The 18,126-nt window shown below is 40.0% G+C and overlaps 1 protein-coding gene across 1 annotated transcript; it reads left to right on the top strand.

Moving 5' to 3' along the window:
* Positions 1-15,522: 15,522 nt before the first annotated feature.
* lbx2 (ladybird homeobox 2) lies at positions 15,523-18,126 on the top strand. Its single transcript, XM_078261319.1, has 2 exons — positions 15,523-16,269; positions 17,034-18,126. Exons 1-2 carry the CDS (start codon positions 15,936-15,938, stop codon positions 17,495-17,497), a joined length of 798 nt encoding a protein of 265 aa, XP_078117445.1. The 5' UTR covers positions 15,523-15,935; the 3' UTR covers positions 17,498-18,126.

The raw sequence follows: 18,126 nt of genomic DNA, 5'->3' as shown, positions 1-18,126 counted from the left end.
CGAGCTCAGAGCAGATACTCTGCAGCATGACCCAACCTTATATCTACATTGTATGTGCTCAGGTTAAACTATAGCTGCTGGCCCAACTGGCTTGATGGCAACTTTACCTGAATTCCATGGCTCGCTCAGTTGTCCAAACCAAGAAACAGCCAATAATCTCCCTCAGCTTCTTCATCTTTGGAAGCCACAAAGCACACGCTCCTATCTGCCACATCACGTAAAGTGACGAGAGTAGACACGTCAAAGAAGCATGTTTAAAACGTTAAATTAAAAAGTGTTGGACTGTGCAAAACGTATTGCAATCTTCTGTGGACTTTTAATTTCCAGTATGGGACCAAAATTTAAAGTATTTACTCCTGTAATTAGTTTCTATAAGTGGCACTCAGATTATAAACTCCAATGTTCTACACAGTAGATAAAAACATAATCATCTAATGTCTACACGTACAATTACTTAAAAAATTCAAGCAATAACATGGCCAGACATTATCCAATGAAATGCCATTCAGCTGAGAGACCTTCAGTTTCTGTCAGTACCCAGTAGGTGTGACAGCTTCAAGACAAACAGAGGCTGATGTTTAAATGTCAATAACGTGTCAGATCAGCCTGTGTGATGAGGTTTGTGAGTCACCATCGATAAGGCCGGTGTTGAGAAATTTTGCACTATTTCAGCTTCACGGGACAGTGACGCAAAGTGAACCAAACATTTTGGCAGACCTTGTCGACAGCGATGGCTCAAGTTCTTCCTGAATTCATACATTCTTTATGAATTTGTTATTGAAAAGTCTCATTATGTTCATCAAACACATATTGGGACCAACGTTTCTTTACTCAATATTGCTTACAGTACAAGAGACATTATTTAAGAAGGCACTTCATTGAATTACATCCACACAGAGCAATGCATTGTTTTATTAGCTTGCTGCGGTTGTTTACAGCATAAATAGGTTAGGTGGTTGCGATTGTGTGAAAATGTGATGTGGATCAACTTGATAGGCCTGTTGAGTGGTGTTATTGCAGTCTGCGGTCCCTGGGAACACTCTGGAAATGATGCTCCCCCTGTCAGTGCTGCAAAGCCCCTCTGCCTCTGGATCTATGGGTAATTACTTGGGATTCTGCTGACTCAGGACACACACAAACCCATATGAACACAACAAAAACCCTACTTGCGTGAAAAACAGCTCACATATGAACACAGACACAACCATAGGCGGACTGGCAATCTGGCAGTTCTGGCAAATGCCAGAAGGACCGATGCACTCTTGTGGCCAATTTGGGCCGCTGGAAAAAAGAAAAAAATGCAGCAGCACTGGCGTTTGACAAAAATATGCAAGACTGTATGGCTGCAGCCTGGAACCTCCCGTCTGGTACCGTCGGGCTTCTACTTTTCAAAATAAAAGCTTGCGTCTGGTCCGCTATGTTTTCTTAGGCTACTTTGGTGTGCATTTCCATTCTGTTCTAAGATGGTGACATGGTAGTTTAATTGAAGGTTTTATGAATTGTGTGTATTATTTAATTATGAAAGCCTGTAAATGTGCCTCATGCAGCTGGTGCCATAATCTCACGTGAGCCTGGTTTTTGCAATTATAAAGCAAATAATGTCACTGTCTGAAATTGGGCCGGTAAGGGACGAAATTGCCAGGGCCGAATTTTTGTCCCAGTCCGTCCTTGGACACACCTACGCCACATTTCACATACACTGCCACCAGGACGGATTGTATTGCTCCGACACAGACTGCAGATAGGACTTATAGACAGGATAGTTCTCAATGGCAGAGTTAATCTTGTTAGTTGAGTTAAACCACAAAAGACCTGGCCCAAAAAACATGCATTATTTGAATCCAAAGTTAGCTAAATGGAAGAAAAAAAACAACCCAGAAAACTAGCATTAAGGCAACTCAAAATGCAATGATCATGGAAGGTCAAACAGCCAGCTAATTGGCTTCCCAATAGAGCAACGTATAGATGGGGTGACCATCTCTTTTTGCTTTGGGTGTCAAAACTACCTTTTTTTACGTCCTTATTTAACCTTGAGCACCCAATGCTTTCCTCTCCAGAGTCAATTAAGTTTAGTCAAAATCGAGTTAGTGAGGGAATCAAAAGAGGTTACTCTTTTTGATGATAGCTGTTTAACATATACATCCACAGATCTGTTGAAAAATCATGTAAGAAAAGGTGCATTTTTACTTCTAGTATATAAAGTAATGCTTCTGAAGTAAATCGTCTGTAGCTCCAACAGGAACTGCTAAAATGACTTTTCATGGTGCAGATTCATCAAAATGTAAACAACTTTAAGATCACGCCAATGAGTCAAATATCAAAACATGTTTGGCAAAACTTAAGCTCAAAATGTCCAACAAACATTTTATATCCCTGGAACCTGTTCTTCTCTATTTATGTTTTTCCAAAACCTTTGGAAATACAAGACAAGGAACCCTAACAACAAAAGCACCCATGTTGTCACTGTGTCTGATCACATGTATAATACAATTCACATGCCAAAGGATGGCACCTCTAAGCAGCCCAACCTACAGTATCCTGGAAATAACTGACTGTAGTGACCATGCCAAAATCCTGCAAACAAAAACAAGCAAAAACAGCCAAGGGTGTTAATCCAGATATGTCTGCCCTAATGGGGATCTTTCATGTGTCATTTTGGCAGCCACACCCCAAGTGCCCAATCTGCATCTGGCAGATTAATAAAGCTATAAAGGTGCAAACAGCTTGTGATTGATTGATTTTATTTTACCTTTTCGTTATAAGATATGATACAGCTTTGCACCATACATTGTGGTATGGGTCATTTGAAAATCTAAGGTCGACTAGTCTGAATACACACTTTAAACACTTTCTAATTCCTCATTGCCTATTTTGAGTTATAAATCTTCCTACCTTTGACTCCACTGATTAACATTTCATTCGGATGAAAACACTAGTTCTAGTTCCTCACCTGCTGTTTAAGAAAAATTCTTAATTTCTTTGGTGATAATCTTTTGGATTTGAAATGACAGATTTAGCAACTTCCATGGCAACCACCCACAGCACCTCATGATGTTTCAGTGAGAGAAAGCCCATCCCTTTTCTGAGATGAAATAATTCCCAGGTTTATTAGCCTCTGGAAATTGGCTTCACTGGGAGGTGGAAAAACAAATCATTTGAATACATACCCGGGTGTCCTAATGTTCATTTCAATGCTGTCACTTAGAAGGGAGGAGGAACAGATAGAGCGCATTGTGCTGCTGACAGGATTGGCTTTGTGTGTGATGAATGGGGCTGTCACAGACGGTGACAGGTTTGTGTTCAATACATGTGGATGTACAATACGCTCTGCATCCCGTGACAAGCTGGGAGGCTTTTTGTCCCGATAATCTCCATATCGTTTCATCTCTGGCTGCTTATGGCGGATGTGGTCACTGAGGGGTGTGCCATGGCTGCTGCACACAGACTGTCGAACCTCTGGAAGCAAAAATAGGACACAAAGTTGACTGATGTGTTCCTGTTTTTTTTCCCATTTTTTCTTTCTTATTGTTTTTGAAGTCACTGAGAGTCTTTGGAAAATACCGATTGGAGTTTCGGTGTCTATAAACATTTCTTAGGCCCTGTTCACAATTGACACTAAAATGTATCTCAGGTGATGAGATCACAAGTGAACAGCCACTGAATACAGATTACAACCGCCCAAAATAAATAGAGGACGCAGGATTCAAACACTCATTATGCCCCCTTTGGAGGTACAACATGAAGTGTGCAAAAAACAAATATATTTTGGTTTTATATATTAAGTGATGAGGACCACAAAATAGAATGTGATACAGAAATACCAAATTTTTTCTCAAATCGGGAATCCTGCCTGGATTAAAAAAAATCTTTTATGTATCTGTTGTAGAATATTAACAGTGAATCGCCAGCTTTTTCCTTTTGTGTATTCAATCAATATAGCAACTACATGTTGATTAAGGTTTGATTGACGTTAAGTCTTCCATAACCTCGACATCCTTATGTTTAACAGTGCCATATGAAGATCCAGGCGGGCATCACACACTAAATGGAATTCATAGAAGAAATGGTTGAAATCACTCTAAGTTATGTTATAATGCATGTTATATAAGTACACAGTAGTCCACAAATATGTGGTTATTAAATGTATATCTGAGGTAAGAAAAATACCAAATCAGCACAATTTGCTGAAAGGCTGAGGCTGTGCATTTTTGCTGTTAAATAGCATTTTAATAAATCACTCTAGGGACGCTAAAGCCTGTTAGAAGTGCTCACTTGAAACATCTATATATCCACATCTGGAAACAAACTGCACAGAAAACAGTTAATGGCAGACATGCACTGTAAAGTGGGAACCTGGATAAAGTAGTCAAAGAAAACCATGATAATGAATAAATGAATTATGATTATCATATATTGTCATTCATGTTTGTCATTCATGTTTGTAGGTCTGCATGCTGTCTAACAAACACATCTACTTTAGATACTTGCAGATAGGCAACTGAGTCCAAACATGCAAGATGAGCTATAGGCCAGCAAACTGTGTTTCCACTTTTTAACAAGAGCATTAGGAGTTATAATGTTATTCTAGTTTCCTCCTCTCCCCCTTGCCTCTTCCACTTGGATTCAGTTGAAAATAAAAAAGTGAAGATCGTTTGGCTCCGCTGATTAATGTTTCACCCAACCAATAAGTATTTTTCTGCCCCCAAAATGTCTCCACAACTTTTTAATTAATTAATTAATTAATTGGGTGAGTCAAAAAGAACCAAACCATCAAAACCATTAAATAAACTACAACAAACCCAACATGACCAGCAATTCCACAACTGGGATGCACGTAACAATCTAAGTGATGACACCACCAACACAGAATATATAGTAAGAATATAATAACATGCGTAAAATGAAACTGAGGAAATGGAGAAAATTATTGAAATGGCTCTGCTGTAGTAAATAAAATTATAGAGGAAGTGGCTGGGTGCGAGTGGGAGGGTGAATGCATGCATGTGTCTGTCTCTCTATAATTTGTATTTATGCAGGCAGACAGTGTTAAGTGGAACAGGGAGGGGAGTGAACTTTTGACAGTTACTGCTGTGGAACAAAATGGGTCAGTTCATCATACAGCCAGCAAAATCTACAGATTGTATTGGAAATTGACAGTACAAAAAATGTGTTTAAGAATTACTGCTCGGCAGTAAACAATTCACACTGCAGATTCTTGCTCAGTTCCTAGAACATAACAGAAAAGGGTTTGGCTGTTAATTTTAGAGTCAAACTGTCTTGAAATAAAAATGAAACACAGATACAAAAGGCTTTACGTTTTTCTCCATGGATTCATTGCTCATGGTTGTGATGGAGTATGAGCTTATGCTTAATATTTATGAGCTACCGCGACAGAGTAAGTTATGGACACAGATCCGGCCAAGACCTTGTTTAGTATTTTCACTCCCTTAATATTTATGCTTCCCTGACATCATTTTTCATCATTTCTTTTCCTATTGCTATTTTTCCTGTTTTCCTGTCCCATTAAAATATCTCAAACTAAGAAATGAAGGAAGCCAAAAGAAAGGTTCGTCTTATGGGAGAAGTATAAAAGTTTTGTCTGATGGGGGAAGAGTTTTGTCAACAAAAAAAGGTTTATGAAAATTAAAAAAAAAAATTAAAAAAAATCATTAAATAACATAGCTTTTCCAGTGGTAATGATGTGTTATGCCTTTTCTTTTAAAGTTTCATTTGTTGTAAAACGATGCAAATGTCAGAATGGACTTTGGTGAGATGAATCTCTTGTTATTATTTTTGCTCCTGTAACTATTTGTCTATTTCACAAGAAATTGGTCATAAGTATCACTGCAGGAACTCCAGCGTTTAAATCTGAGCAGTTTCCCCCCCAAAGCTTCTGACATCAGCATGACTAAAAAAAGCTGGATAATTGTATTTCTTTTGATCTTCCTTCGCATTATCACTATTTAAATATTTCAGAAAGAAAGAAATCTTTTAGAGGAACAAGTCCAATCTGAATCTATGAAAAATAGAAGGAAATAATAATGATTTAACAGCTGGCTTAAAGCATCCAAACATGTTCCAGTAAGTACTGCGCTGCTCCTCAGCTGTGATGCACAAAGTTTAATAGCATATATGTGGACACATTCATTATTTCATGAAGTTCATTGTAATTGGGCCAAATAGCAGTGTGTTTGCCAACAATTCTTACTGTTTGTTTTATCATGCTGAGGTGAGAGGTAGTTTCTGCATCATGACAATCCATATTTTACTGTAGGTCTCTATCACAGAAAAGTATATTACATTTACTTTCAAAATGATTAAAACCTCTGGCAGTCTTGTCCTATGTGACTAGCTCCATCCATCTGGTCGTCCAACTAGGCAAAACAAAGACCGGGAATTACAACTAATCATTTTTACACCTGTTTGCTCCGGTGCAGCAGGAAATTCCGCCGGATGCATGTATTTTCCGTTTCCTTCCGCTTTCTTTGTGTTGGAATTTTAAATTCGGTGGATTAATGAGAACTATTGTTAACTGCTCCTCAGATCTCTGCAGGGTAAATGGAGGCAGATAGCTGGACTATCGGTCCAATCTGAGTTTTCTCTTGCACAGCTATTTTGCAGCGGCTCTGTGCGGAGCTTAGTGCCGTCCATGACGACTGTGGTTGGTTTAAAGAAATGCCAATAAACCAGAGCACATTTTGCTCCCATCCCCTAATGCTATGTGGAGTAGCCAGAACCTCCTTCAGCGCGCTTTGGAGGAGGGTCTGGCAAAGCGAGACAAGCTCTGAGGTGAACTAATCTTTAGTCTGGAATGAACAATGAATCTCCCTGAGTTTTACTTTTCAACTCAGTGTCTATTAATAGCATCATACATACAGTGAGCACATCAAACATACATTACCATGTGGTGGACAACATAATTAAGCACATATATGGTATCAAATAGTATTTATGCAGTACTATTTATAATTATAATCAAAAGACCTTTTTTTATTCCATGCTCAGGACAATTTATGAATGATTTTTTGGAGCAAAGAATACATAATACAACATAATGTAGGCAAGATTTGAACGAGTAAGGCAAGCACATCATCAGAGAGAATGAGCAGAATTGTTGGGGCTCATATACAGAGAGACATGCATAAATAGCATGACTGTGACAGTACGATTTATTGCACCGACCAAGGCCAATCCTAGGCTGCTAAAACCACAACGTGAGTGCAACTACAATACATGTGTTGGACTTAGAAATACGTATCATTTATGTATGATTTCCATTCATTCATCTCCCGATACTGAGCTGCACATTATCCTCTGTTTCTACTGTGTTTTGGTAAAAAATGCTACAAAATAAAGGTCCACATGCAAGCAAACCAACATTCCTTCCAGCGGACAAGAGTGAAGTGAATTCTGGAAGTTTCCCACCACAGCTCTGTCCTCTGAATATTGACAGGTAAAGTATATACTTTGCTTTCACCTTTCACCTCAACTTTAAACAGAAGATAACACAAACTCAATCACCACCGTCCCCATGGGGATCATTCAGTAATAATCAAGGACAAAAGGATGATGCAACGACCACATTCACATCTATAATGTACTCTGGAAATAACCTCATATCCTGAATAAAGATCATATAAGATCATGTGTATATTTTTATCTGGATCATACATTTTCCTGAATGCTAGAAAAGCCATAATATGCTCCAGATCCACCATAGACTTCAGTAACCAGCGGTAAATGCTGTACATCGCTACTGATAGTTTTGTATTAAAGCTACCTAAAGCCAAAGTTTTATGCCTATATTAAGTATCTTTAAATCTAACAAACAACAGTTCCTTATGCAATTAAAAAAAAGAAAAATTTAAACAGCATTCAGACAATTCTCCAGACTTATCAAATGTACAGAGTCGATCCCCAACACCTTCTAAATGTGAAAGACTGGTTGACCAAAAAGTGTACAGTAGGTGAATTTCTGCAGCTGTGGTCAGAAGGAAACTTCTGCCATCCTAAAAGTACATCAAAACAAACACCTAATATTCAATCACGTCGGCAAGTAAATGCATTAAGATATGGGTATTAATCATATTATCTTATTTTCTCCAAGTTTCTTCTAAAACACTTTGTTGTGGTTGGAATACTTAGAAAAAGAAAAAGAAAAAAACTCTGCTCCAATGACATCAGATTATTAATGTGAATTTAAGTAAAAGCATTCCTTGTGTTCTTCATGTGACCCAATTAAGCATCAGAAGTCTTACTGTGTACGAGTTGTGTGCGTTTTTACCTTTTGTGGAATTGCTGAACATGATGCACAAAAGCATGACATATAACCCACGTCTCTGCAAAGTTCTGCCTCTCAGCACTGGATGTGTACTTATCCTAAATATTGTTTGACCTTCCCAGTGCCTGGCTATTACTCTCCTGTGAGTCCCCATCACCTTCTCCCAACCTCCCTCTTCCTCCTCCCCCCTCTTCCACAGATGGATTTTTTTTGTAGCATTAATCCCACAGATCAGGTGGGTTTTGTCAACGTGTTAAACTTTAATACTTTGGGTCGTTTATCTTTTACAGCCAAACCCGAGGTCTGTCAGCGACCAGACGAGCTATTTCCTCATTTGGTTTGGGAGCAAAGTGGCGCAGGAGAGAGCAAAGGGGGAGGAGGAGGGGATTGGGAGGGGGGGGTTCTGCTCACCACTTAATGAAATCATGATGTGAAGAGGGAGAGGAAGACTTGGAGGTCGAGGCACCACACCATCTAAAGAAAACGACGTCCCTCCAGAGAGGTGGCTTCACTTATTCATTTATGTGTTTCTTGTTTGGAGGGGCTCATAAAGAGCGTTGGACGATGGGACCCTCATTACGTACATTCGAACGCTGCATCAGGGACCCACCGGGCGCCCAAGTGGACGAGGATAGAATTGCAAGTGATTCATTTGTTGAAAGCTCCCCTGGAACGTGGTGTGCTCGCACAAGCATTTGTCTTCATTTGCCAAGATATGTACAGTGACATGAGAAGATGGGCCTTAGGAGCCCTGAGTGGGTTTTTTTCTCTCATTTTAGAAAACCTTAGAAGGCTTTCGTTCAGGCTTCAGTCAAACATCCTGTGTGCTGGTTGAGTTTGTTGCTCATACATTCGCATGCTGCTGAAAAACAAAACCCTTTTCTTGGTTCATTTAACAGCAAAAATGTGGAACGAATGGACAAGTAATGAGTGTCATAATGCTAGTACATACATTTCGTTTTGTTGTCTGCACAGAATAACAGTCAGTGCTATATTTCACTGGTATAATTGCAACATAGTGATACAAGTGACTCAGAAAGAGTAAGAGGAGGAGAGCTTGTGAATGTGAGTGTAGGTGGATTGGGAGAGATTATGTTTAGCATGTAAATGACAATTGTTAATATATTTACAGTTGGTTATTTTGTGGCTTCGTTCACTGTAAGTCTACTAAGTGTATAAGAAAACTTGTTGTATTTAATTTGTTGGACCTTGAATTGTATAACAAAGTGAAACTTTTCTACATATTATAACCCTAATATGGGGAATTTGGAGCACCAGAAGTGTGAGTTTTCTCAAACAACAACAGCACATCATCATTTATATAAATCTCGCCATGTAAACTCTGAGTAAAAGGGCCTGTACTATGATCACTTGAGAAACACACAAAATCATCACAAGGTCATTATTTAATAATTAGAATAAAAGGGCCACACACACATACACACACACACAAACACACACACACACACACACACACACACACACACACACACACATCAACAATATAAATCTAATGTCTGGTATCAGATTCCACGCTGTGTACCTCCAGTCACCGGGCTAATTACACAGTAATGAAGCTAATCAAGAGTTAAACAGGAGAACCATTCAGCCTTAATGCTGCTGTAATCCTGCTTAAAGCCTCCACATATCCTTCTTTATGATCTTAAATGGGTCCCAGTGGGCCATTAGAGAGCAACGAGGACGACTACGGCCCTCTCCCTGGAGACGGGGGGGGAGTGAGTGAGTGAGTGGAGTGTGTGTAAACTCAGGCCACGGAACAAAATGAAGCCACAGAGGTCTACTGTAACTGTGTTCAGAGGTGTAAGGTCTTGGAAGCGATTTGGTCTTGTTTATTTTGGGATCTCTGCAGCCTTTCTGGGAATCCAATTGGTTCAGTGTATGTCAGAGGAGATGAGTGGGCGCAGGTAAAAAAACATAATAAAATCTGTGCATTACAGAACCTCAGTTTATTCACTTCATCTGTATATGATGGAAGCAGATGTGTGGGTTTATATTGCATGCTCTGATCTCTGTATCAGCCGTTACTATAACAGCATCACACTGTTTACAATGTCTGTGACCCATTTATTAACTCTGCAAATATACACTGATGTTGGCAGTTAGGATACAGCAATGACAATAGATTACTATGTTTTAGTCAGAAAAGGATACAAGTTGTGTGCCAACAGATGTCAGTCAAGCTGTGCAAGGTTGCAAGTTAAAATCAAGGACTTCTTACTTGATTGTACCTGAACTGCTGTTCCACTTGCAATTCTTAAGAGCTGTCAATGTTTACATTTTTTGCAGTTATAACTGCACCTTCCTCATTTGCAATTCAGGGGGAGCAATGTGCCCCAACAGTGATTTTAGTATGCAGGCTTCGATTTTTAAAGTGCTCTTGGTTTTGTTATATTAAACGTGTACCAGTACTACATATTAGGATATATAGTCTTTGATATACATATGCAAGACGGTCAAGGGTGTCATTTAGAGCTGTAGTGATTGGTCAGTTAATCAATAATCAACCAAAAGAATGATATTTGGCAGGTTTGATAAGCCATTTATTAAAACAATTTTGATACTCCATTACTCAATTCAGGCATTTTCCAATTAAATATGCCAAAAGTTCTCTGGTTCCAGCTTCTCAAATGTTAGGATTTGCTTCCTTTATTTTCATCATAGGTGATAGTAAATTGAACATATTTGGGTTTCAGACTGCTGCTCTCACATATGAAGTGATTTGAATATGATACTCACTATTTCTTGACATTATATAGACAAAAATTGATTAAACAAGAAAATAATCTGCAGATAAATCGGTAAGGAAAATAATATAGTTGGCATCATTTGGAGAGTAACTGAGACAACCAAAGCTGTGAGTCCAAATTGAGTGAATAATTCTTATTGTTTTAACAAAAATGTAATATAAAAAGAAGAGAAATGTATCTAAAAATGTACAGCAGCAGCAGCAGCTCCTGCACCAACAGTCTTTTTAAGTTCAAGTGTGGGCTTTATGTTTGTTACAGATTACACAATAACGTCCTGTCAATCAACAGTAATTGCTCCACACTCTCCCTTCAGAAATCCAATCAACAACAGCAACATATAAAGAGCAGAGTGTAATACTGAAACAAAAGAACACTGAGGATAAATGATGTAATGGAATGCAATGGATGGAGACTATAGCAAATGAGAACTGACAACGTCACCGGCGTCACCTCCAAACAGAGTGAAGCTGCTGTGAAGATGAACACCTGTGCGTCGCAACCGAAGGTGCGACGTAAAAACTGTAACGGTGCGTTCTAGGACAGCTTGGAAAGAATATTCTCAACGAGTGGCACCCAGTACCAACACTGACGCGCTCTAATTTGATAGACGCAGGGATGCGCGCGCGCGCACACACACACACACGCGCGCGCGCGCGCGCACACACACACACACACACACACACACACACACACACACACACACACACGACAGAGCAGGTGGGTTAAGAGGGCTCCTCACCATTACGCACATTAAACAGAAAATGAGTATATCTATTTTTTCTACATATAGTCTCCTAAATATTCATTTGTATTATTTATTTTTCGTATTGTTGTTTTTGTTATTAGGCATTCAGCCAGCCAGCCTGTCACTTGAATTTACATTATTTTGATGCTGTTTACACCAATATTCCATTTAGAGATGTTAACGTTTTGACTAGAAACACTTGTGCTGCAAAAAAGAAGAAGTTGTTTAACAGAAGTGCCGTGGAGCCTTATCAATGCCCACCTTGATCAGGCCCTTCAGTCCGCCACACAGTGTCTTTTACAGTAGAAACGAGCCGGTTAAGAATGGAAACAAACACACCCACAGCGCCACGAGAAGCCTTCTCCTGTATCACGTTCCACCGTGAGGCGTTTACAGCTGTTTTGTTTCATAATACAGGACGACACGCTGCGCTGTGAGAGCTGCCTCTTTACAACAGCAGTGGAGACAAAAACGCAGCCATTACAGATTAACTATGATAATGAACCACAAAATAAATTACTGGTTTTAGAGGGATAAAATTGCCGTATTTTTGTCTCTCCAAAAAATAACTTAACATCTGAACGGGACTGACAGAATTTACGGTATACTGATTTTATTGTGACCTTATTAAACTCTATGCTATTTTTGTCTTCAGTGAAACTGTGGTATGTTTATAATATTGCTATGGAGATTTATTTATGGTGTTCTATTGTGACATTGAAGGCTATTTTATTTTATTCTGTCCCCTGTAAAATGTGCTGTACTATTTTTCCTTGTAAGAACGTTTGTACTAAAAGATTTTTATAAGCTGGCTCCTTTCGTCAGGATTTTTTTATTTTAATTTAGATAGGAATTATCGATGAAAGAAAGACAGAAGGTGAGTCTTACATAGGAATATTTGCACCTATAATCTCTCTCCTGCAGATTTTGATTGTATTGCTTTGTGTTGATTGGAAAAACAAAATGCATTAAAAAGAATCTTCCCTCCGCTTTTTTTCGGTGCAAAACACACCTGAGTCGTGGTGAAAGGACGCTTCACAGCCCGTCGCATGGACAGATGAGCTGTAACGCGTTACAGCCCTGTAACAAATTACATTTTCAGGATAATGATTGCAGTAGTTGCATTTGTCACCATCTTTTTCGAGTCTCCGATGGAGGCTGAATTGGATCCTTTCACTGAGATTCCCGGACTGCTCTGAATTAATTTGGTGATTAATGACAGAAAGATTGACCTTTACCGGATGGGAGTTTTTCCACTGCTTTGATTTGATCGACCCAAAGGATGACACGAACACTGCACATTTGCCCCTCCTGGTTATTAATGGGACCAGTGATTTTTAAATGTAAGAGAGGCTGAAATGCAATACGCGTGGTGCTGTTTGATAAATTGCACCTCACAAAGGGATACATCAAATAACATTCACTTAAAGTGGCTAAATGTAACGCACTACTTTTTGGAGTGAGGAGCCGGCTACTGATAGGAGGTAGAAGCGAAGCGAATCATCCAATTAAATCCATCAAGAGCTGATGATTGATGATGTCAGCCGCTCTGCTTCTAATTAACGTTTAAATTAAGTCAAAGAAGAAGAAGAAGAAAAAAAAAGGAACTTTCTGACCATCGCTGCTTCACTTCAGACCTTAACGCCCATTGGCCCGTTGTTTGGGGAGGTCTAAGGGCTATTCACGTTTAAACTAAATGTAAGGTTAATAATCTACAGCAGCGTAGGGCCAGATGGTCTACAGTGCCCGGTCCACTTGTATCGTCCTGGACATCAAATGTGTAGAATTAAAGAGTAAAATATAATCAGCAGGTTTTCCTCCCTCTCATGATCAGACATGACCCCAGTGTGGAACATAGAGGCCTGCAGGGATAATGTGAAACTATACAAATCTAGTCGAAAGACTATGAAATAGACTCGTAGAATTTCTATTCTATTAATTCAAACAAACGAATGCTCTTTCTGTTAAATAAGTCTTTTCATTTTCATATTTTGAAATAAGCAGTCCTTGTTCATCCCTGTATGAAAATGTGCAATAAAAACGCACTGCATGGTCATTATGGGTTGCAGCATATATTCCCTTTATATTTCAAACTCATTTTTAATTCACCTGTCAAGGTAAATCACAATCGTTGTGATATTAATATCCAGTCAGACCTGCAGCCGGAATCTTCAGCTACCTGCACTTTTATCAAAACGATGCACGTTCCGTCCAAATTCCCAAATTTAATTTATCTCCACAAACTCGTGCTCGTTATGGAGAAATATATATTCAAAGCAGCCACAAAGGGTGGACCTCCGAGGTAGCTAATAGAATTTCCTGCTGTTTTATAACTCTGTCCCTAAACCAATGTCACCATATGCTCCTGTTGGCACAAGATTCTCCGCAGTGGCTTCCTGGGCGGCAGGCTTCATCCAAATGGGTCGAAATAATCTGACTGTATTTTTTGGAGAGAAAAAAACAACAACTAGTAATTGCCATTTGTTTAATTCAGCCTCTGGCTTGTATCAGAAGTTGGAACATAGATTATAATTCAGATGCTAAAATATAGGCTAAATGTAGGCTACATCTTGTCAGCAGAAGCTTTTGTTCCATTCCTCGGATAAATGTTTCTTTGCTTCCTCTGCACTTTTCTTGTAACTGCAAAATGTAGGCCTATATTTCGTTCTGCCTACAGGTTATATGCAATATCTTAAATGCAATTAAACGAATAAATGACCTAAATGTGTTGAATTTGACGAGCCTTAAAAAAGCTGCATGTGTTTCCTCTGAGCAGACGTACCTGCCGCTCTCCTCGTCGTCCACCTCGTCCCCGTTTTGAGTCTCCAATCCGTTTCTCTCTTTCCATCCTAACCCCCTATCAGTAAAATTCACATTTTCCGTGCTCAGACTCTGCGTAACAGCATGGCGTCACCTTTGTTATCCGCGTTTCACGCTACGCATTAAATTACACTGTAACTCTGGATTTTACCTGCAGGGTCATATTGACACAAAGGAATACCAAGGGAACATAATATAACATAAATAAACAGCATAAACAAAAATGGATACAAAAAAATTCAACTCTAAAATGTTTGCCTTTTTTTCTTTATATTTTTAAAATCTTAAATTGCAATGGTTGGCTTTAGACTCTGAGATGAAATATGTCTAATACATCCAGGCAGCTATTAGAGTGACACTGAAAATAAATATGAACATCATTTAAAAAATATATGTGTATATAGACCTATTTTATTTCCAAATTAAAAGCAGGCTAGATAGGTATATGTTGTCATAAAGAAAAATAAATCAAAAATCCATCACCTGTCGTGTTGATAGGTCAACCTGAACAGCTTCTGTTTAGTTATAGGCAAATCATTTTAATAGACTTCACAATCGGGTCCGTAGATGTGTTCATTGTGGCTAATTTAAGCCAAATTCCCGTGCAACACAGTGTTTAATGCGCACATTACGCATAACGCTCTATATGCGTAATTACGCACGAAAATGACTAAATGCATATCACGGCTGGAGACCATTGTTGGCTCGGTGTTCCTCTAAACTTTTCCATAATGCGAAGGTGCTGGTGGCAGAATTACAATGGCCATCAACTCTCCCTTTCTAGCAGAATACACCAGCAGAGGGAAACAGATGCATAAACATTCAGGGCATCGTTCTCCTCGGCAGCAACAGACTCCTCCTATCCCCCACGTCCAATTAGTTATTATGGTCCGGCCCTTTAAGACGCAGCAGCGGGTCAGCAAGTGGTGTAGTGTTTCTCTAATTGAACTTCGCCCAATCAACAATAACTCGTTAGCAGTCGCTTTCTTTTTCTTGCTGCTTGAGACAGCTTTTTCCCCCTTGCAGGGATTCACCCCCTCCAGTCTGTTACTTCCTAAAGATCTACATGGAGCTTGGCAGAGGAGCTGCGACTCTCTGAGGGGGAATACAGTCCGGCTGCATTTACAACTACGCCCGAAGCATGGTTATTTTGGAGGAAAGCTCTCAGGCGAGCTAAGTTGCGGCATTCGGCTTTAAGTGTCAAAATATAGAGGGGTCTACGAGAACGCCGAGCACCAGAGAAAACACTTGTGGACGCTTAAAACTGCCATTTGAATGAAATAATCAACTTTTCTGGAAGCAGCGATTCTTCGGGACTGCGATGACCTCCAGTAAAGACATGAAGGCAGGCTCAGTGTTACAGTCAAGCGGCGAGGAGAGGAGACGGGCTCCCTTGGACCAGCTGCCACCACCGGCCAACTCCAACAAGCCTTTGACGCCGTTCAGCATTGAGGATATCCTTAACAAACCATCGGTAAAGAAGTCAGTCGCCAGTATCTGTCCGCCGAGAGTGCTGGAGAAAGTAACGGGCTCTAACTCTGCGAGGAACGGGATCACCACTCCTTCCTCGCCGCTGTGCGCACTGGAGGAGCTCGCCAGCAAAACGTTTAAGGGTCTAGAAGTCAGCGTTATCCAGGCAGCAGAAGGTAAAGACTGTATGTATCTTTAATCCTTATTATGGAGGTTAATTTTCTGTTTTTGAAGGAAAGCAAGCGCCATAACACAGCTGACTCACAGCTGACATTAGTGCTAGCTGGTTTGTTTTGACTTTAAATGTGGACACGCTAAGACAGCTGTATAGGAATGCGTAACAGTAGAAGATAAGAAATGGAAAATGACACTTTTACACATTAAATGTGCATGCATGGGATCCAATAAACTGATACAACGGGCTAAAAAACTCAGCGTGCTGTCAAAAAGTCAATCAGCCATTATGGCCTTCTCCATGCTATGTTGGTTGAACTGACTTAAATTATAAACGTAAGTGACACACTCACTATGTAAATACTGTTACACTGCAACATTATTAAACCAGACAATTATAATATTTGGTTAAATTGTTGTTTGGCCCAAAATATGGTGAGGGATACGCCATGTGGATGAATTATTACACATTTTTTCAGTGCCATTTGTTTTGACAATGTTAGCAGACATGTAAAATGATCCGCTCAGTGGTATCCAGACAGGGGCCCGCGATGCAGCAAAGTTCTTAGAATTTGTCTCGTCGTTATTGGAATCAAGTGAAAAATAATAATATAATAATTTGCTTCAAGGAAAAAGACGAAGCCAAGCATGTAAACAGAGGACAGGCATGTTAAGCAGTGCCGTCTGTTGATGCTGTAGTTTAGAGGGGGAGTGTGTGACCCTTGCGGTTGTTTTCATTCGTCTTGTATGTTTTCTTCTTCCAACCCACTCCAAGGTCGTGAGCATGTCAACGCTTTCGGACAGAGGCAGACGTCGAAAAAGAGGAGAAAGTCTCGGACAGCCTTCACAAACCACCAGATTTACGAGCTGGAGAAGAGGTTTTTGTACCAGAAGTACCTTTCTCCGGCCGACCGCGACCAGATCGCGCAGCAGCTGGGGCTCTCCAACGCGCAGGTGATCACCTGGTTTCAGAACCGCAGGGCCAAACTCAAGCGGGACCTGGAGGAGATGAAAGCGGACGTGGAGTCGCTAAAGAAAATCAACCCACAGACCCTGCAAAAGCTCGTCAGCATGGACAGCATAGAGGAGTCGCAGGGTGGGGGACCCGAGGCCAGGTCGCCCAGTGTCTCCCCCACCTCGCAAGGACACCGGGCCTTCCCACAGTCCCCCTCCTCATCCAGAGACCAAACCACGGATGAATTCTCGGAGGACGACGAGGAAATCGAGGTGGACGATTAACAGTCAGGGGGGGGGGCTGTGGTTTTCATAAGCAACAACAAAAAAGAATATTAAAAAAGGGGGCATTTTTTTCTTCCCAAACTTTTGCACGGATATTGACAAAAAAAAGGAGAATATAGGCTATACATAAAAAAAAACATTTCAGGAAAGTTTTTTTTCCTCTCCTCCTCCTCTTTTTTTTTCTTCATTTTAATTTATTAATCGGACTTGTAAAGCTTCCAAGTCTGTCGTTTGAGTTCCACCACAATATTTGAGGAATATCTGGTTTCCTTTAAGACACCTAACTGTTATGGTACAGTAAGACTGAAAAGTGTGTAAACATTTGAATTCTTCACGGTTGTTTTGAAAGGGGGTGGAAAGTTGTGCAATTACTTTTGTTTGTCATTTATTCACATTGTTCTGTTAAAGGAATCGGCTCTGCCAAATATTTATATCACCCTTTGTTTTTGTTTTTACATGCACAGCCCAGGGTCGACGTGTCAGTCCATCCCTCCTTAAGTGTACTTTATTTTATTTTTTCTTTCCTCTGAGCGAAAAGTGTTTCTGCAAGCATGCAGGCCTGTTGGAAGCGCAAAGGACGCATCAGTATTAGTAACGACTGCAAGCTTTTACACGCTCTGAGTTCTGTA

This window comes from Sander vitreus, chromosome 10 (assembly GCF_031162955.1).
Source record: "Sander vitreus isolate 19-12246 chromosome 10, sanVit1, whole genome shotgun sequence".
Taxonomy (NCBI): Eukaryota; Metazoa; Chordata; class Actinopteri; order Perciformes; family Percidae; genus Sander; species Sander vitreus.
The sequence above is the reverse complement of the archived record's forward strand: the minus strand, read 5'-3'. Positions and strand labels throughout refer to the sequence as shown.

Excerpts from the sequence above, each read along its gene's own strand:
- lbx2 (XM_078261319.1), top strand. The coding sequence starts at position 15,936 with ATGACCTCCAGTAAAGACATGAAGGCAGGCTCAGTGTTACAGTCAAGC. Across the intron at positions 16,270-17,033 it reads GGCAGCAGAAGGTAAAGACT|GTCGTGAGCATGTCAACGCT; the intron begins GTATGTATCTTT and ends ACCCACTCCAAG.